This window comes from Triplophysa rosa, linkage group LG9 (assembly GCF_024868665.1).
Source record: "Triplophysa rosa linkage group LG9, Trosa_1v2, whole genome shotgun sequence".
In the NCBI taxonomy this organism is placed as follows: domain Eukaryota; kingdom Metazoa; phylum Chordata; class Actinopteri; order Cypriniformes; family Nemacheilidae; genus Triplophysa; species Triplophysa rosa.
Genome location: NC_079898.1, coordinates 4246012 through 4266792, shown reverse-complemented (window position 1 = coordinate 4266792; position 20781 = coordinate 4246012). Strand labels below are relative to the sequence as shown.

Below are 20781 nucleotides of genomic sequence, written 5' to 3'. Positions count from 1 at the left end.
GTCCCCTGGAAGGGTGCTTAGTGATGGATGGAATGCCTGTTCTTTACCCGAGGGGAAAGAAGTGAGGCGGGATCGCCACTGCTCCCCCCGGAGGGGGAAGGGCTTCCGCAGGCGTATGCCCTACCGGCTGCCGGTCCCACACCTTGCCAGGATGCGGGCTGACACCAGTTCCGCGCGTAGGTATTAGAAACTCACGGAGTTGTTGGGCATAGCCAAACCCGCAGCTCCGCAGATGTCTGCCAGGGAGGCGCCCTGAGCCAGCCACGAGGGGTGAGCCTCACCCCCAACGGGCAGGAAAAGAGATCGGTATGCCCTAACGAGCTGCTCAGAGCTTCTGGGCTTCCGCGTGTGGTCCAAGTAGAGGCGCCGTGCGCGTACTGGACACAGTACGGATAGGTTGGGTCTTCCTCCCCGGTGGGGAGCGCCTGCAGGTTCACCACCTGGTCTCTCAAGAGAGTGGTGGGAACCTTGGGCACGTAGCCGGGGCGGGGTCTCAAGATAACGTGAGAATCCCGGCCCCGAGTTCTAGGCAATCTGTGGACACGGAGGGTGCTTGCAGATCCCCTACCCTCTTGGAGGTGAGCGCCATGCGGAAAAAAGTCTTTATCAAGACTGAGAAAGAGCAGCAATCCCGAGAGGCTCGAAGGGGGCGGGGCCTCTTGGGGCTGCCACCTTGGTCGCAAGAGGGTACGGAGCGCCGAAAGGTGGTCACCCTCTCGCGCCCCTTAGGAACCTAATGACCAGGCCGTGCTGTCCCAGAGGCTACCCAGCACTTGGGTCATGATGAGCGGCCGTAGCGGCTACATACATTCCCAATGTGGAGGGGGAGAGGTTACTCCCCCGCTCTCTTGAGGACGGGACAGCTCGTACCAGACCGAGCAACTCCGCGGGTCTTCTCGGTGAGAAGAGCACCAGGACGAGAAGAGGCGCCACCTATGGGCGTATAGCCGCCCAGTGGCCGAAGCCCTAGCCTGAGTGACGTCCCAACCGGACTGTGGGTGGGTCACTCAGGATCTCCTCGTCCCGTCCAGACATGGAGACCAGGTTTTGCCTGGGATGCAGTAACGTGCCCCTTCCCCTGGGGAAGCTGTTCGCCAGGGGGAGCGGCCAGGGGGGAGTTGTTGTCAGAGCCTCAGCTCCGAGAACCAAGTCCTGGTTAGGCCGAAGGGGCGTAACTAGTACCACTTGATGCTCCTCTTCTCTGGCCTTGCACAGGCCCTGTGCAATGAGGCTCACTGGGGGAAGCGTACTTCCGCTTGTCCCGCGGCCAGCTGTGCGCAAGGGCATCCATGCCGAGGGTCCTCGGACAGGGAGTACCCAAGCGGACAATGGGAGGAGTTCGGGGAGGCAACAGGACCACCTGTGCCTGGCCAAACTGCCCCCAAATGAGCCGGCTGCGCGGGGAGCCTCTTGTTACAGGGGGACCGCTGACTGTCTGATCTCAGGCAGTTCAACACTGACCGGGCTCGCTAGTCCTCGCGCCCCCCCCTGGGGGTGAGCGGGGCCGCTCGTGAGGACAGAGTCGAGTTCCATACCGAGAAAGAAGATGCTCTGTCCGGGGAGAGCTTGCTCTTATCTCAGTTGACCTGTGGCCCCACCGATCTAGGTGCCGGAGCACCAGTTCCCTGTGTGTACATCACAGATCTCGAGAGTGTGCCCAAACTTGAGCCAGTCGTCGAGATAGTTAGTACCCGTACACCTCCTTCCCAACGGGGAAGGAGGGCGGCTTCCACGACCTTCGTAAAGACTCGTGGAGACAGGGACAGACCGAAGGGGAGGACCCTGTACTGATATGCCCGTCCCTCGAACGCGAACCGTCGGAACGGCCGATGTCGAGGGAGGATCGAGACATGAAAGTACGCGTCCTTCAGGTCGATTGCCATGAACCAGTCCTGACGCCTGACGGACGCCAGGATGCGCTTCTGCGTGACCATCCTGAAAGGCAGCTAGTGTAGGTGCCTGTTCAGAACACACAGACCCAAGATAGGGCGCAACCCTCCGCCTTTCTTAGGGACAATGAAGTACGGGCTGTAAAACCCGCTGAACACCTCGGCCGGTGGGACGGGCTCGATCGCTCCCTTCACCAGAAGGGAGGCGACCTCCGCCCGAAGTACGGGGGCATCCCTGCCTCTGCCTGAGGTAAAAGGACGTCCCGGAACTTGGGCGGACGTGTAGCGACTGAATCGCGTAGCCGAGACGGATCGTCTTCCTCAGCCCGCCTGACAGTCTGGGGGCTCCCAGAACTGTGACAGGGGACTAGAGGTTGATCTGCTTCATCGCCCCCGCGGAGGGTGGTTCGATGGCTAGCAGTACGGATTCCTTGCCAGGGGAGGCCCCCCGGGGAGGAGATCGGCTCTGCCATATTTCCTGCCTGGCGACTGCGCAGCTCAACGCACTGTCTGACTGAGAGTGCTGAGGGCTGGTGTTTATACTCGACATTGCGCTTTGCCATGACGCAACGTCGAGTTTGCCGTTCACCGTCGTGCAGAGGGTGAGAGCGGCTGAGGTAACCCAGAGAGAGAGGAAACTCTCCTTTTTGAGAGTAAGTGGGCGCCAGCCCCCCAGAGGGGGCCAGCAGATGGAGGGACGGGGCAGGAACCGTCCCTATCCGACCTACCAGCGCTGTGGCTGGGGTCGGGCCCAATGGTAGCCTCGATCCCCCTGAGGTGATCCCATGACAGCCGCTGCCCGCGGCTGCTGATGGGGCGATGGTCTCCTCTTCGCTGTCTCCTCCAGGTCACTGGAGGGCGTTGAAGAGGACCAGGGCTGCTGGGAAGCAGACAGTGCACGGGACTCGACGGCCGAGGCGGCCGAGTTGCGGCACGGAGGACTGCTTTTTACTGTCGAGAACCCTCCACAGTAACACCAACCAGCCCCCCCTTGCGAGACGGGTACGTCGAGAAAGCGGACCTTCTCAGCGTTACTCATCTGCGCAAGTATCGGCCAGAGGAGTTCCTCATGGACCACAAGTGTGGACATCGTCCGACCCAGGGCCCCCGTGGTCACCTTGGTCGCCCGTAGAGCGAGGTCGGTGACGGCGCGGAGTTCCTGCATAAGCGCTGGGTCGGTCTTACCCTCGTGGAGCTCTCTCAACGCCCTGGCCTGGCAGGAGCCATAGCGTGGAGAGAGGAGGCAGCCTGGTCCGCCGCAATGTAAGCTCTCGACACCAGAGATGCCGAGACACCACATGCTTTGGACGGGAGTCTAGGTCGAGCCCCCCCAGGTGGCCGCCACCTACGGGCACGAGTGCACCGCGGCGGCAACTCCACCTGGGGACACCGACGCATCCTCCAGCTGTCTCAACCTCGAGGGAAGAGAGGGTGACAGAACTTTGTTTGACGTGAAACGTGCCGGAAGGGGCGTTCCAGGTCTTGCAAAGTTCCTCATGCACTTCCGGTAAACACGGCACTGGGGGCGGGCGCGGCTTGGAGCCGCGCTCAAACCCGAGGCGCCATGTAGCCAGCCGCGAACGCCGGGAGAGGCAGTGCGGGCACTGCAACCCAACACTCACGGCGGCCCGGGAAAGCATGGCCGACATCTCGACATCCGCTTTTTCCTGGGCTCGACCCCCCGAGGGAGGGAGCCCGAAGAATCGTCGGAGTCGGATGGCAGTACGTCACCCCCCGATGCTGCAAGAGACCTCTCATCATCACGCATCGTGTCCGAATACGTGATTGAGGAATAAGACGGCGGACCGTCTTTTTTGGGGAACGGTCAGACGAGCGAAACGAGGTGTGAACGGTCCGTGAGCCGTGGCTGGCGGATTATCGCTCACAGTAATCCTCATCTCACCCTCGCTGCTTGCCATAGCGGACGGCAGGGCCGTAGTCCTGCCGCCACGGAACGGGGAGCAAACGAGGTGGTGGCTGAGTCCCGTGGGAACACAGCCACCTGTGACGCAACGTCTGAATCGTCACCGCCCGCAGTGCGGGCAGGACGTATCCACAACGTCTGCCCCAGCGTACTGGAAGCAGGCATTGTGTCCGTCCCCCTCCTCGATGAGTGTGTTGCACCCATGAGAACAGCGGGACAAGCCACGCTGGAGAAATTTGCTCTTTTAGAAAAGGAAATTTGCTCGAACACCTCCGGAACTGCCGAGACGCCCAGGGGAGAGTCACTGCAGGAAGGGACCGTCCGCTGTCCACGTCGTAGATTCCAGCAGAAAGAAAGATCATCCAGATCGTAGAGAAGCTCACCAGATGCGTAGGCTCTGAAGAACAAAAGGTGAATGAATGAGCACGCCGGCTTCCCTCTTATACCCGGACATCCGGGGAGGAGCCCGGCATGCAAATTTAATTCGCCAATTTTCATTGGCCTTTTCTAAATACTCAGAAGATGATAGGTTCTCAAGACAAACCCCATTCTGTCGGTTCGACACAACGTCGAGAGACCGACAGAAAGGGAACAGCATTTTGCTGTTAAATTTCCATGTAAATTAACAGGAATTTTTTACAGTGTAGTTAATACTTGACATGCTTGATCAATTTTTACATTTTCATAGCAGGCAAACTAGAAACCAGAAAATGGTCACCAGCATAGGTTACATTTCGTTTTTAGATGCTTATAACATGTACAATGATGTTGTGGTGTCTCAATGAGGCTGATATCCTAGTACATCAACAAAATTACTTCAGCCTTTTTTCGTCAGAAAGACCAGGCTAGTAGGCTATCCCAGCGGATAAAGTCACATTTTGCTTTATTTTACAGAAACTATTTGATGAAAAATGGCATCAGTTGCGTCTTTTAGTAACAGAAGAGGAAGTCACTCTGTATGTTGATGATCTGGAAATCGAAACTTTGGCATTGGAGCCTCCTGTCGGTATTTTTATTAATGGAAAAACGCAGGTTGGAAAGTACGTCAGCAAAGAAACAACTGTACCTGTAAGTACACTATTGACATCTTGGAGGCTTAACTTATAGACTATTCTTGTGAGTACCAAACTACCAAAGTAGTATACACTTGAAAGCTGCAATCCGTAACTTTTTTGTAAATAAGAAACAAAAATATGTGTTATAACAATAATTCTATCGACAACAGGTAAAAATCAGTACCTGCCTTTTTATATTTCAAACAGAGATGGCGATAGAGTGGCAAAAGTTACGGATGGCAGTTATAATACATTACATTATAGAGACTTTGTACAAATACCTTACCTAAAGGAAGACAGATAAAGTATGACTTTGGTTAAAAATGTTTGATGTATGAAATTAACAAAATCATGACAAGGCATATGATATAATTTGTATTCCCTTTCTGTCGGTCTCTCGACGTTGTGTCGAACCGACAGAATGGGGTTTGTCTTGAGAACCTATCATCTTCTGAGTATTTAGAAAAGGCCAATGAAAATTGGTGAATGAAATTTGCATGCCGGACTCCTCCCCGGATGTCCGGGTATAAGAGGGAAGCCGGCGTGCTCAGTCATTCACCTTTTGTTCTTCAGAGTCTACGCATCTGATGAGCTTCTCTACAATCTTTGGTGATCATTTTGCTGCTGGAATATTCAACGTGGTACAGCGGACGGTCCCTTCCTGCAGTGACTCTCCTCTGGGCGTCTCGGCAGTTCCGGAGGTGTTCGAGCAAATTTCCTTTTCTAAAAGAGCAAATTTCTCCAGCGTGGCTTGTCCTGCTGTTCTCATGGGTGCAACACACTCATCGAGGAGGGGGACGGACACAATGCCTGCTTCCAGTATGCTGGGGCGGGCTGTGACGATTCAGATGTTGCGTCAGGGGTGGCTGTGTTCCCACGGGACTCAGCCACCACCTCGTTTGCTCCCCGTTCCGTGGCGGCAGGACTACGGCCCTGCCATCCGCTACGGCAAGCTAGCGAGGGTGATATGAGGATTACTGTGACTGATAATCCGCCAGCCACTGGCTCACGGACTGTTCGCACCTCGTCTCGCTCGTCTGACCGTTCCCCAGGAGACGGTCCGCCGTCTTATTCCTCAATCACGTATTCGGACACGATGCGTGATTATGAGATGTCTCTTGCAGCATCGAGAGGTGACGTACTGCCATCCGACTCCTTGGGTTCACTCCCTCGGGGGGTTCGAGCCCAGGAAGAAGCGGACGTCGAAATGTCAGCCATGCTTTCCCGGGCCGCCGTGAGTGTTGGGTTGCAGTGCCCGCACTGCCTCTCCCGGGGCTCGCGGCTGGCTACATGGCACCTCGGGTTTGAGCCCCCAGTGCCGTGTTTACCAGAAGTCTATGAGGAACTTAGTAAGACCTGAAACGGCCCCCTTCCGGCACGTTTCACGTCAAACAAAGATCTGTCACCCTCTCTTCCCTCGAGGTTGAGACAGCTAGAGGATACGTCGATGTCCCCCAGGTGGAGTATGCCGCCGCGGTGCACTCGTGCCAGTAGGCGGTGGCCACCTGGGGGGGGGCTCGACCTAGACTCCCGTCCAAAGCATGTGGGGTCTCGGCATCTCTGGTGTCGAGAGCTTACATTGCGGCGGACCAAGCTGCCTCCTGTTTCCACGCTATGGCTCCTGCCAGGCCAGGGCATTGAGAGAGCTCCACGAGGGTAAGACCGACCCAGCGCTTATGCAGGAACTCCACGCCGCCACTGACCTCGCTCTACGGGCGACCAAGGTGACCACGTGGTCCATGAGAAACTACTCTGGCCGAACCTTGCGAGATGAGTAACGCCGAGAAGGTTCGCTTTCTCGACGCACTTGTCTCGCAAGGGGGGGCTGGTTGGTGTTACTGTCGAGCCACAGCAGCCTTGCTCACCCCCCGTCGGGGGTGCGAGACCCGCACGCGGCCTCCCCCGGAGGGTTCTCAACAGTAAAGAAGCAGTCCTCCGTGCCGCGACTCGGCTGTCTCGGCCGTCGAGTCCCGTGCACTGTCTGCTTCCCAGCAGCCCTGGTCCTCTTCGACGCCCTCCAGCTCTGGCGCCCCCCACTAAGGCGGCCCCCCCTGGAGAAGACAGCGAAGAGGAGACCATCGCCCCATCAGCAGCTGCGGCGAAGCGGCCCTCATGGGAAGACCTCAGGGGGATCGAGGTTACCATTGGGCCCGACACCAGCCACATCGCTGGGAAGTCGGATTCGGACGGATCCTGCCCCGTCTCTCCATCTGCTGGCCCCCTCTGGGGGGCTAGCGACCACTTACTCTCAAAAAAGAGAGTTTCCTCTCTCTCTGGGTTATCACAGCTGCTCCCACCCTCTGCACGACGGTGAACGGCAAACTCGACGTTGCGTCATGGCGAAGCGCAATGTCGAGTATAAACACCAGCCCTCAGCACTCTCAGTCAGACAGTGCGTTGAGCTTCATGTCTCGATCCTCGCTCGACATCGGCCGTTCCTACGGTTCGCGTTCGAGGGACGGGCATATCAGTACAGGGTCCTCCCCTTCGGTCTGTCCCTGTCTCCACGAGTCTTTACGAAGGTCGTGGAAGCCGCCCTCCTTCCCCTTAGGGAAGGATGTGTGCGGGTACTAAACTATCTCGACGACTGGCTCAGCTTGGCGCACTCTCGAGATATGTTGTGTACACACAGGGACCTGGTGCTCCGGCACCTAGATCAGTGGGGCTACAGGTCAACTGAGAAGAGCAAGCTCTCCCCGGTGCAGAGCGTCCTCTTTCTCGGTATGGAACTCGACTCTGTCCTCATGAGCGGCCCTGCTCACCCCCCGCGGGGGGGCGCGAGACCCGCGTCGAGGAAGGCCGCACCACGCGGCCTCCCAGAGGAGCGGGCCTCGCCCGATCAGTGTTGAACTGCCTGAAGCTTCAGGCAGTCAGCGGGTCCCCCTGAAACAATTTCAGAGGCTCCTGGGATACATGGCAAACTCGGCGGGTGTGGTCCCCCTTGGGTCGATGCACATACGACCACTCCAACACTGGCTACAGAGTCAAGTTCCTTGGAGAGCGTGGCACACCGGCAGCAGGCATATGGTCATCACGCTTTTCTGCCAACACACCCTAACCCCCTGGTCCCATGACCTTCTTGCGGACAGGGGTCCCCTTATGGATGCCTCCCTGCAGGGTTGGGGTGCCGTGTGCAATGGGCACGCAGTGTCGGGGCGGTGGACGGGCCCCTGCCTGCGTTGGCATTTCAACTGCCTAGAGTTGTTGGTTGTGCTACTTGCATTGCGGAGGCTACTACCTCTCGTGCAGGGCAAGCACGTGCTGGTCCGGTCGGACAGCACAACTGCTGTGGCGTATATCATTGGCATTCGCTCACGGCAGCTAACATGACTCGCCCGGCGCCTCGTCCTCTGGAGTCAGCAGGTGATCAGTTTCCTGCAAGCCACACACATCCCAGGCATCCTGAACCAGACAGCCGATGCGCTCTCTCATCAGTCGACGCCTCGCGGAGAGTGGCGACTCCATCCCCGCGCAGCCGGCTCATTTGGGAGAAGTTCGGCCAGGCACAGGTGGCCCTGTTGCCTCCCCAGACTCCACCCATTGTCCGCTTTGGTACTCCCTGTCCGAGGCAACCCTTGGCACAGATGCCCTTGCGCACAGCTGGCCGCGGGACAAGTGGAAGTACGCCTTCCCCCCAGTGAGCCTCATTGCACAGGTCTTGTGCAAGGCCAGGGAAGAGGAGCATCAAGTGGTACTAGTTACGCCCCTTGGCCTAACCAGGACTTGGTTCTCGGAGCTAAGGCTCTGACAACAACTCCTCCCTGGCCGCTCCCCCTGGCGAACTGCTTCCCCAGGGGAAGGGGCACGTTACGGCATCCTAGGCAGAACCTGGTCTCCATGTCTGGACGGGATGAGGAGATCCTGAGTGACCCACCCCCGGTCTGGTTGGGACGTCACTCAGGCTAGGGCCTTGGCCACTGGGCGGCTATACGCCCATAAGTGGCGCCTCTTCTCGTCCTGGTGCTCTTCTCGGGAGAAGACCCGCGGAGTTGCTCGATTGGGTACGAGCTGTCCCTTCCTCAAGAGAGACTGGGGAGTAACCTATCCCCCTCCACACTGGGAATGTATGTAGCCGCTACGACTGCTCATCATGACCCAAGTGCTGGGTAGCCTCTGGGACAGCACGACCTGGTCATTAGGTTCCTAAGGGGCACGAGAAGGTGACCACCTTATCCGCGCTCCGTACTCTCTTGTGACCTAGGTGGCGGGCCTCAAGAGGCCCCGCCCCCTTCGAGCCTCTCGGAGTTGCCGCTCTTTCTCAGTCTTGAAAAAGACGGCTTTCCTGATTGCGCTCACCTCCAAGAGGGTAGGGTATCTGCAAGCACCCTCCATGTCCACAGATTGCCTAGAACTCGGGGCTGGGATTCTCACGTTATCTTGAGACCCCGCCCCGGCTACGTGCTCAAAGTTCCCACCACTCTTCCGAGAGACCAGGTGTTGAACCTGCAGGCGCTCCCCACCGGGGAGGAAGACCCAACCTTTCCGTGTTGTGTCAGTACGCGCACTGCGCCTCTACTTGGACCGCACGCAGATCCCAGAAGCTCTGAGCAGCTCTTTGTCTGTTTCGGAGGTCAGCAGAGGGAGGGCTGTCTCCAAACAGAGGCTGGCGCACTGGATCGTGGATGCCCTCGTTAGGGCATACAGATCTCAATTCGCCCCTGCCCTTTGGGAGTAAGGTCACTCCTCATGGGCACTGGCTCAGGGCGCCTCTCTAGCTGACATCTGCAGAGCTGCGGGTTGGGCTATGCCCAACAACTCCGTGAGGTTCTAATACCTACGAGCGGAACCGGTGTCAGCCCGCATCCTGGCAAGGTGTAGGACCGGCAGCCGGTAGGGCGTACGCCTGCGAAAGCCCGTCCCCCTTCCTTGGGGGGATCAGCGGCTATTACGCCTCCCCTCTTTCCCCCACTGGGTAAAGAACAGGCATTTTATCCATCACTAGCACCTTCCTCGGGGCAGGCTGGGCAGAGCAGCCCTGCCCCCTTAGGCTGGGGAACAGTCGAGTTATCTCCCACATAGCTCTAACCGGACCTAGTGCTCCAGACGTGGTAACCCCCCCTCCGTGGGCTGTTCCATCTGATGTATCCTCATGAATGGTTCCCATCTCGGCAACCCATGACCTCCCTAGGTGGACTCCCACCTTGCGGTTAACTCCTGCAGTCCGCACATTTTCCCATGAGTTCTCCCCTGATGGTGAGACCATGTGGTGTCTCCACTAATTCCTCCCTACGGTAGGTAGTGGTCTCTGCAGCGTTTTCCCCTGGGGGGGAATAATGCTTACCCAGTGGCCCTTACGGTGCCGGGCGGCTTCTCGCCATTTAGAGAACTAGGCCTCCGCCCGTGACGGCCGGTGGCAGGGGCTTCCCAACTTTGTGGTAAAGCTCTGTGTCCCCCTTCCTCTCCACTGGAAGGTCATAATTTCGCGTTAGCGTCTTCATCTGACTCGCCCAGGCCAGTCAATGTTGCTCCGCTAGAGATTGTGACGCGGCTCAGTGCTGTGGCGTCTTACATAGGAACCCCATTCTGTCGGTTCGACACAACGTCGAGAGACCGACAGAAAGGGAACGTCTTGGTTACGGATGTAACCTCAGTTCCCTGATGGAGGGAACGAGACGTTGTGTCCCTCATGCCACAACACTGGCCGCCCACCCCAGCGGTCGGGGGAAGATGCTTACGGCTCCTCAGACCAAAGGTGAATGAATGAGCACGCCGGCTGCCCTCTTAAACCCGGGCATCCGGGGAGGAGTCCGGCATGCAAATTTCATTTGCCAATTTTCATTGGCCTTTTTTAAATACTCAGAAGATGATAGGTTCTCAAGACAAACCCCATTCTGTCGGTTCGACACAACGTCTCGTTACCTCCATCAGGGAACCGAGGTTACATCCGTAACCAAGATGTTATGATATGTTATTGGAAAATTTGTCTGCATTTGTGATCCTTTGCCAGCGAATAAACATAACATTAAAACATTTTCAACATGTGCAACACAGCAGTGTTCTTGTGGAAAAGCAGACACCACATCATGTTGACACCAAAAATGTGTGTTATATCCCCATTTCCTTCCTACATCTTTCTGCTTTTCTTTTCTAATAACTTTTTTGTATCCATTTCAGTTTGAAATACAGAAACTCCGAATCTACTGTGATCCTGAGCAGAATAACAGGGAGACAGCCTGTGAAATACCTGGAGTTGTGAGTACCTGAATTTTTCTGTTTGGCCCATTCCAAATGTCAAATCATATTAGTGTGACTAGGACTTGATCCCTCACTCTGTCTTGAAACATTTTAACAAAACATTTAAGAGAATAGTTTCCCCAAAAAGGAATATTCTGTCATTATTTACTCACATTCATTGTCTTTCCAAACACATAAACTATTATTTTATTGAATGAAGGAAAAATATTTTTTTAAATCCCTAAAGAGTTCAATAACAGCAGAAAGACTGCCTTGTTAAAAGTTGTTTATTATTAGTATTAATGGCTGTTGACTCTCTATGGGTCTCTGTAATTTTGATCATGTACCTGTAAGATTACAGTGCTGTTTTCAGCATTGCTGGTCACCCAATTCTCTTATACTGCATGCAGCATGATGTGGATTAATATGGTTTGAATCTAACTTGATAGATTTTCTACGAATACTGGAAACTATTAATGCTTAAGGGCCACCCTGAAATATGGATATTCTCCTTGTGTTTAGTTAAATGACATTTTTATTGAATACCTTGACAATCGTAAGGTACTTGTTGCCCTTGTAGAGTTTGGCAGACGTGGTTACTTTAAACTAGAAAGCGAGAGTCATCTTTTGTGTTCATGGGAACAGAACAGCATACTAGTTTGGATGATCATGAGAGCAAAAACCATGGCAGAATTTTCATTTTTGTAAGAACTGTTCCTTCTTTTTGAATCTTCAAAACTCTAGTCTAGAGCATGTTCTGTAATGTGTTTAATGTACTGATCCAATTTAATCGATCCCATTTCATAAAATTAAAGCATTCTCTCAGTTTCAAACAGAGCATGATATTTGCCCAGACCTGTGTATTAACGTCTTTAACCCCCTTGTTATTGTTTTCAGTTAACTAACCCACTTTCTCTGATCCGACATTCCATCTTTCAGACTCACTATTTAGAGATATTGCGTATTTATAAACAAAGTTTCAAACATTTTATTTCACCCATGGTTTTCTTTCTTTATGCACCATGCAGTGTTGCACCTTTGAGCTTGTTATTTTATTTAGCATTAGCCCCGTCATATATATTTTTCCTTTCATTTTTAGGATGGAGAGGTATGTACTTTGGAAGATGGATTTGCAATCTTTCAAAAGTAACCGCTAATCTCATTTTAAATGCCAAGGGTAAGATTTGCCTCATGTTCCTTTGGAGTGTCCAAATATTACCATAGCTGATTTTAGCTATGTGATATCTTGGACTGCTAGGAGCTTCGAGAATGCTTGACTCTATGATGCTTATGTGATTGTCCACAATGTCCCTACTGACAAAAGCATTATGTAAAATAACTGAAGTAACAAAAATTTACTGTGGAATTAAGGATTATCACTAGGAAAAGTTTGGATATAGATCTATACAGCAAAATACAGAATGATGAACATTTATGTTCTGTACCTTGGTTATTCAATCATACTTAAAATAATAAATTGTTATACAGTATATTGCAAAACGTAAAAGTCAACATATCACACACGTTTTATGACAGCCTTACTTAAGACTCGTAACAATGGACTGAACTGTTTCTATGCAGCAATTAAAGAAATAAGGATGTAAATGTGTAAGGGAGGCAAAAATAGGTTAAGCCATGTTAACTTTAAGTGTAAAGCAAGTAGCTAATAAGAATGCTGGAAATAGGTCCACAACTAGGTTTACTTTATATTCTGCATAATCTAAGTTGCTGTAATTTTGCTGTTTCAGAACTAATGGCTGTACTGCTGAATGAACCTAAAGGGAACAATATTGAATTGATGTCAGAAGCTTCAAGTTTTATGAAATGTGCAGTAAAAAATCTCTTGTGATATATTTTTATTTAGTGCACTAATGGACCAGGAGACATTGATCCTTCCCCAGAACCCTGCATCTGTCCACCTGGGCCACCCGGTACCCCAGGACAAAAGGTACAACACATGGCTTATAACAATGTTTCTGCCTATTAAGTCAAGCCTTTGCTAAGAACGTGCCTAAATAATCTATTCATTGAATTAAATTAAATTAACATAAACCTACAAATGTCACGTTTTAAAGTTTTTAAGGTCAAGCCTATATTTAAAAATGCATGCTGCGTTTCAGCAGGTGACTGCAGTAAAATCCCTATATTCAATATTCTATACTGCCTGAGGCAAAATCTCTTTAGCTGTAGTAAAATAGTTATATACAGTGTATAGTCTTAAAGAAAAAGTTAATCTCAAAATCAAAATTGTGTTATTTTTTACTCATGACGTTCAACATGTTTTAAGACTTCCCGCCATCTTCAGAACACAAATAAAGATTTTTTAGGTGACATCCGAGAGATTTTCAGGCCTCCTCATAGACATCATGGTTATAGTTGTTGTCAAGGTCCAGAAAAGTACTAAAGACATTGCCACAACACGTGCTGCCCACTGCAGAAGTCGTGAGAGGTCTCAGGCTCCTCAGAACTAAGGTAATGAAGCATGCTGTCTCCCTTTTATACCCGGATATCCGGGGGCGGAGTCCGGCATGCAAATTTCATTCGCCAATACTGTCATACTGGCTAAATTGATTTTTTTTCTTGTCAGTCTATGGTGCGTGTTCAAGAGAGCACTTTGAGGCATGTGCATTCGGTGGGGGCAGACACTCTGACTGACAAGCCGGAAGCGCAACTCTGTGTTTACAAGCAGACACATGCTGTATATAAGCTGATCTTTGCAAAAGATCTTCGATATTGAGAAAGTCTTGCACTTTTTTGCCCAACCGTACAAACCGAATGTGCATGCATCGAAGTGCTCTCGTGAACGCGCACCATAGACTGACAAGACAGAGGAGAATATATTGATTAAAGTTGTTATTTTGGTTTGATTTTGGCACATAAAGTATTGTCGTCGCTTCAAAAATTTTCAATTGAACCACTATGAGTGGATGGACCAATCTAACAATGTCTTTAGTACTTTTCTTGTCCTTGACAACAACTATAACCATGATGTCTACGAGGAGGCCTGGAAATCTCTCGGATGCCCCTTAAAATATCTTTATTTGTGGTCAGAAGACGGCGGGAGGTCCTAAAACATGTTGAACGTCATGTGGGTGAGCAAAAAATGACAGAATTTTGATTTTGAGATGAACTTTTCCTTTAAGACTATATGAAGAGTTTGGTTCCAAAATGAGAACTCCATTTTTCAACTTTTTCAGAAATCATGTTTTTTATTATGTTAACATGTTTTTATTGTGTTTTATTGTGTTAGTTAGCTGTATTTTTTGAGTTATTGTGGCTTAAATCAAAACAAACCAACTGCAGTTTGATTGATATTAATTGGACAGCACAATAAAAAACTGTTTTTTTTGGAATCAAACTCTTCATACACAGTATCTCACAGAAGTGAGTACACCCCTCACATTTTAGTAAATATTTTATTATATATTTTCATGTGACAACACTGAAGAAATGAAATTTTGCTACAATGTAAAGTAATGAGTGTACAGCTTGTATAACAGTGTAAACTTGCTGTCCCCTTAAAATAACTCAACACAAAGCAATTAATGTCTAAACCGCTGGCAACAAAAGTGAGTACACCCCTAAGTGAAAATGTGTCAATATTTTGTGTGGCCACCATTATTTTCCAGCACTGCCTTAACCCTCTTGGGCATCGAGTTCACCAGAGCTTCACAGGTTGCCACCAGAGTCCTCTTCAACTCCTCCATGAAGAAATCACGGAGCTGGTGGATGTTAGAGACCTTGTGCTCCTCCACCTTCCTTTGAGGATGCCCCACATATGCTCACAGGCCCGGATTAAGAATTCAGGGGCCCCTGGGCACAAGTGTTTTGTAGTGCCCCCCCCTCAATATGCACGTGCACTATAAAGTTTTGAATTAGCCTATAGGGTACTATGTTTAGGAAACACCTCTATTTTATACAGGATTACATTGCCAAGCTACAAATTATCACAACCCGAAGGACAATATCAACACCTGTACACATCCTCAATCATACAGGATTTACACCACATGATTGCAACAATGCTTTTCTAGACCAGCAACAACAATAACAAGACATTTCCCTGCATACTGTAACTCACTGGCATTTGCAAGCACACACTGCCTCACCTACCTATTAGTTCAGTTCTATCATTCTTCCATAATTCACACACAAACACGCTGGATTAACAAAACTGTTTTTAAGAGAATATTTAACAACTTTATTAAGATAAATTATAGGACGTTCTTAAGAATATTCTTAAGTGTAATTCTCAAATATTTTCTTATAAACATATTCATTTTTCTAAGAATAAAAGGGCAGACTTTGTCAATGATTATACTATAAGAGTAATTTGTCCATTTGTTAAACTTCATTTGTGTAAAAAGCAACTCGCGACTCACGTTCTTATGTAAGCGTGCAATGTTAAACGGCATTAACGAATATTATAAGTATACTTCTTTAGCCTATGTGTTACGAGTCTGTGTAAGTAAACATTCCGCAATGTATGTAAAAGCACTAATTCTAATTTTATTTCTAATTCTAAAAAGTTTTTAAAATATGCTATATAATATATAAACACTAATATATATAAAACTTTTCAAAATATAAAATGTATTGTTTATTTGCACAGGTTTTATACTTAAGTTATGCCATTAAAACAGCGACATCTGACAAAATGCTGCATTGTCACGTGAACATGCAAGCTGAAGATAATGAGGAAATTACGTCGCTTCCTTTGCCAAGTGCATTCCAAACGTATACATAATGGACGCAAATGCCTTGTTCACTCCACAGTCTAAACTCCGAGGGATCTGCCTTTTGAAGGAGTAGGGCATAGGAATGATGACTATATTTGGATTGTAACGTTTCACCACTATCATTTACATCTTTTCAGTTTCTATTGTCAGTTCTGACTTAATGTGACATCTTCTAACAAATCACCATAAAAAGCGGCCATTTTGACATTTATTTAACACAGCCTCTGTGTAGGTAACCATATGCATATTTACAGATGAAATGTGTTCACGTTTATACATTCAAACAGTCTATAACAGTGAAAGGTTGTTGGAAACGCTGTTTTGTACTCATTTCCTTCAGGAGTCACCTGTCGAATGTGCTGCTTCTTCCTGCCGCTCACTGAGACGATCCCTGCGTGGGGAAAGAGAGACCTTGCGCTCCCTCATTGCTGGTTCCCTCAATGAACTGTAGCTCAATGAAATGCAGCACTCATGCAGCCCCAGACCATGACACTCCCACCACCATGCTTGACTGTAAGCAAGACACACTTGTCTTTGTAGTTATCACCTGGTTGCTGCCACACACACTTGACACCATCTGAACCAAATCATTTATCTTGGTCTCATCAGACCACAGGACATGGTTCCAGTAATCCATGTCCTTAGTCTGCTTGTCTTCAGCAAACTGTTTGCGGGCTTTCTTGTGCATCATCTTTAGAAGAGGCTTCCTTCTGGGACGACAGCCATGCAGACCAATTTGATGAAGTGTGCAGCGTATGGTCTGAGCACTGACAGGATGACTCCCCACCCCTTCAACCTCTGCAGCAATGCTGGCAGCACTCATACGTCTATTTCCCAAAGACAACCTCTGGAAATGACGCTGAGCACGTGCACTCAACTTCTTTGGTCGACCATGGTGAGGCCTGTTCTGAGTGGAACCTGTCCTGTTTAACCGTTGTATGGTCTTGGCCACCGTGATGCAGCTCAGTTTCAGGGTCTTGGCAATCTTCTTATAGCCTAGGCCATCTTTATGTAGAGCTACAATTCTTTTTTTCAGATCCTCGAGAGTTCTTTGCCATGAGGTGCCATGTTGAACTTCCAGTGACCAGTATGAGAGAGTGAGAGCGATAAAACCAAATTCAACACACCTGCTCCCCATTCACACCTGAGACCTGTAACACTAAAGAATCACATGACACCGGGGAGGGAAAATGGCTAATTGGACATTTTCACTTAGGGGTGTACTCACTTTTGTTGCCAGTGGTTTACACATTAATGGCTGTGTGTTGAGTTATTTTGAGGGGACAGCAAATTTACACTGTTATACAACCTGTACACTCATTAGTTTACATTGTAGCAAAGTGTCATTTCTTCAGTGTTGTCACATGAAAAGATATAATAAAATATTTACAAAAATATGAGGGGTGTACACACTTCTGTGAGATACTGTATAACTATTTTACTACAGCTAAAGAGATTTTGCCCAAAGATGAACTTTTCCTTTAATTCAATACTGTACTCGCTTATCTTGAAATGATTGGATTATATATAGTATTATATATATACAGATATCGCTAGAAATTTGCTAATTGATAGCATCTAGTTTAATGTGTTTTATAGGATCTTGAATGATGTTCTCTAAGGAATTTATATAAACACATTGCTTGTACTTTCTTTAGGGAGAACAAGGCAGAACCGGAGATCCGGGTCAACCTGGTGCTGCTGGTGCTGATGGTAAGCCTGTGAGTACTATACAGTTTAATACAACCTCAAATTAACTTGAACACGTGCTGTGTTCAATGCAAGGTCCAGGACTACAACAAGCATTAAATGCATTGAGACAGTATTGTCTACTGTATGTTATTTACTTGATGACAAGTCAGAGAGCAAAGGGGTAACATGCACGAGATCTGGTAATAATGACAGGTGCTTTTAACTGGGCAGTAAAATCAGTAAAACCACAGTATGATTATGAGATCTGACATTTTAAATTGGCTGGATTTACAATTTTGCTAAACCTGTATTTTTACAATGCCCCAACAAACTTCTGCCTTTGTGTGTGCATGTTCCATTTTAATGGCAGTGATTGAAAAGGAAACAAGAAACATAACAGGCACTATGCGTTTTCTGTTTGAGTGTTTGTGGATTTAAGGGCCATTCACAATATAACAATAACTATAACGTTATTATACGTCCACACCAGTAGACGATAACTATAATGTTATGTTTATTTTAAGTTTGTGGGCTGCATTGTTCCCAATTACTAAAATAAATGTACTGTACTGTACATGACCTACTGCTAATGCTTTCGTTTTCATTCCTGAACATCTTTTCTCCAAAATATGACAGCAAAGCACAGCAAAGGCTGGATGCTCTCTCTTTTGTTCATCAGTTCGAAAAAAAAAACTCTGAAAGTGATCCCAATGATGTCGTTCTGTGTATCTTTATCTTTCGTTATATTTGTGATGTGAACCATGCTATTCTCCTAAATTAAGAACAATTTTTAAAACTTTTTATAGTTATAGTTATCATTATAATTTAAACAATGTCCAATTTATTTAATTTAAACTTAAAATAAATTCAACTTCATTTAAATGTATTCATATTTTGTCAAAATGGGACTTTTCAGTCAACTAACTTTATTCATTTGAGTTGGAACATGAATGATTTATATTGTGTTAATATAGCATTGCTGAAATGTCAATGAAATAAAAGTTCAAAAAAGTTTCTCCTAACAGATGTAATCTCACTCCAAACTTTTGATAAAACTTGAGAGCCCCGATAATGCACAAGACATTTTTTCACTGATCTACAGTGTAGTTTTTTATGTTTAGTGGCAATGCTCATTTTGAATGCTTAAACAAACCACGTAAGTGGCTTATTCGGATTACCCTCACTAATAAGTGACAGGTTCTTGCATTGTGTGTCTGTGTGTGCAAATGTTCTCATTACTGGTCCAGAAGGACTTCCTTTTTCAATTTTTAAAGGGCTCCTACCTGTTTATTGCCTTTTGTCTGAATTATGTTTTTGGGGTGCACTAGAATAGGTTTTCATACTTCATTGTAAAAAAACATAATTTTTTACATGTTACCTATTTATTGCAACTCTCTTTCCATTCTTTTAAAAATGAGCTGGGTATTTTCAGTCTCCATGAATGTACCGCCCACTACCATATCTGTGAGATTCAGCATGTTCTGATTGGTCACCCTCTCAGAGTGTGTCGAAATTGTCCCCACCTTACCATAACACTGAGCTTTAACTCTTGGTTACAAACAGTAACAATGACGTCAGTTTTGCCTCATCAGTTAAAGAGGTTTGATGAGATTACATTTTTAACTATAGTTAGTGTGTAATGTAGCTGTTTAAGCAAAAACAACATCTGCAAAGTTACAATGCTCAAAGTTCACTGCTCCAACACACCTGCCCTGAAGTTTTCTAGTTGTCCTTAAAGTCTTGATTACCTGCTTCAGGCGTGGCTCTGTCTCAATCAGCTCCTGAGGTCATGACTCGTGAATCAGTATGTCATGTACAAGGCTTTCAGGCACTGACAAGGACCTTGGCTCACTGCACATTGGGACACTGTTCACTTATTTTCCTGTGACGTGACTGCGTAAGCACGTTGTGATAATTCACAGCTGGTATTTATCAACAACAGGCAAAACCAACATCTCTTTGACTTCATTTTTAAACACTGGTTAAAGTGCATTGTGAAAAACACTTTCCTTATTCTGTTACTGTCAGGTCCCGGGTTTGATTTTCCTTTTCACTGTCTCACTTTCTCCTCATCACTACTCTGTTGCGCAGCTGACGCGGTTTGGCAATCAGCCGAGCGGCTCAGCAGCGCACACCTGTCTCTTATCTCTACTCGTCAACTCTCCCCTTTATATTCCTCTCTTTTCTTTCCTTAGTTGCTGTTGCGTTGTATGGTTTACCCCGCTCTTGCTACCTTCGGAATATTCTAATCTTGTTTTCTTCTAGTCGTAGTTACCTTGAGTGTTTTTGTTTGGAGTTTTGTTCCCGGGACTGACCTGCTGTTCGGTGCTGGATCCTCCTTTAGTCTTCTTCACCGGTTGGGATTACGAGCTTGCCTTTTCCCTCTGGATTCTGTTTGCACCTCGATCGACCCTCGCCCGTCTGACTACTCTCTGGATTTCCCTTTGGACACTGTATGCCACTCGTCTGACCACACGCCTGTTTGACCCTGCCTCTGTCTCACCCTTGGGATTGTCGGAACTCTGTTCCGTTATTTTGTTTTTTGACTCTTGTCTTGCTGATTTATTAAATTCTTTTGATTTGAATCTGCCCTTGAGTCCAGTTCTTCCGAGCGTGACAGAACGCAACAGCCAGCTATGGACTCAGCGGATTCATCCCCACTACGTTCGGCACTGGAGAGGCAAGGGGTTTTGTTGGGCCATCACCAGGAGGGTTTGATTGCCACCCAGCAGACTGTCGAGGCATTAACCGCCCGGGTAGCCAATCTCACGAACCGGCTGGAGCACTTTCAGTTGTCTGAGTCCCGGGTTGCCAGCTCGGAGCGTGTGCATGAACCCCGCATAAACAATCCTCTTCCGTATGACGGTGAGCCCACTCTTTGCCGAGCTTTCATTATTCAATGCGAAGTTGTGTTCTCCCTTCAGCCATCCACATACGCTTCACAGAGAGCTAAAGTGGCATTCGTCATCTCACTGCTGACGGGTCGTGCCCGTGATTGGGGTGCGGCATGGTGGGCAGCACAGTCCAATTTCTCATTCAATTTTGAGGACTTCAAGGAGGAGATGGTAAAGGTGTTTGACCGCTCTGTGTTTGGGAAGGAGGCCTCTAGACTTTTAGCAGCTCTCCGGCAGGGGCATCGCTCCGTAGCAGACTACGCGATCGAATTTCGCACGCTCGCGGCGACCAGTCAATGGAATCCTGAGGCACTTTCAGCACGTTTTCTTGAGGGGTTGGCCAGTGATGTGAAGGATGAGATGTATGCTCGAGATCCTCCGGAACGGTTGGATGATCTGATAGCCTTGGCTATT

General features: G+C 48.6%; 1 protein-coding gene across 1 annotated transcript in view; it reads left to right on the top strand.

Moving 5' to 3' along the window:
• The window catches only part of col21a1 (collagen, type XXI, alpha 1), a 109479-nt gene that overhangs the window by 10057 nt on the left and 78641 nt on the right, over positions 1-20781 (top strand). Inside the window, exons 6-10 of the mRNA XM_057341810.1 lie at positions 4708-4881; positions 10983-11060; positions 12142-12150; positions 12907-12990; positions 17440-17502. Of these exons, the coding sequence (XP_057197793.1) occupies positions 4708-4881; positions 10983-11060; positions 12142-12150; positions 12907-12990; positions 17440-17502 (408 nt within the window). The remainder of the gene's footprint in view (positions 1-4707; positions 4882-10982; positions 11061-12141; positions 12151-12906; positions 12991-17439; positions 17503-20781) is intronic.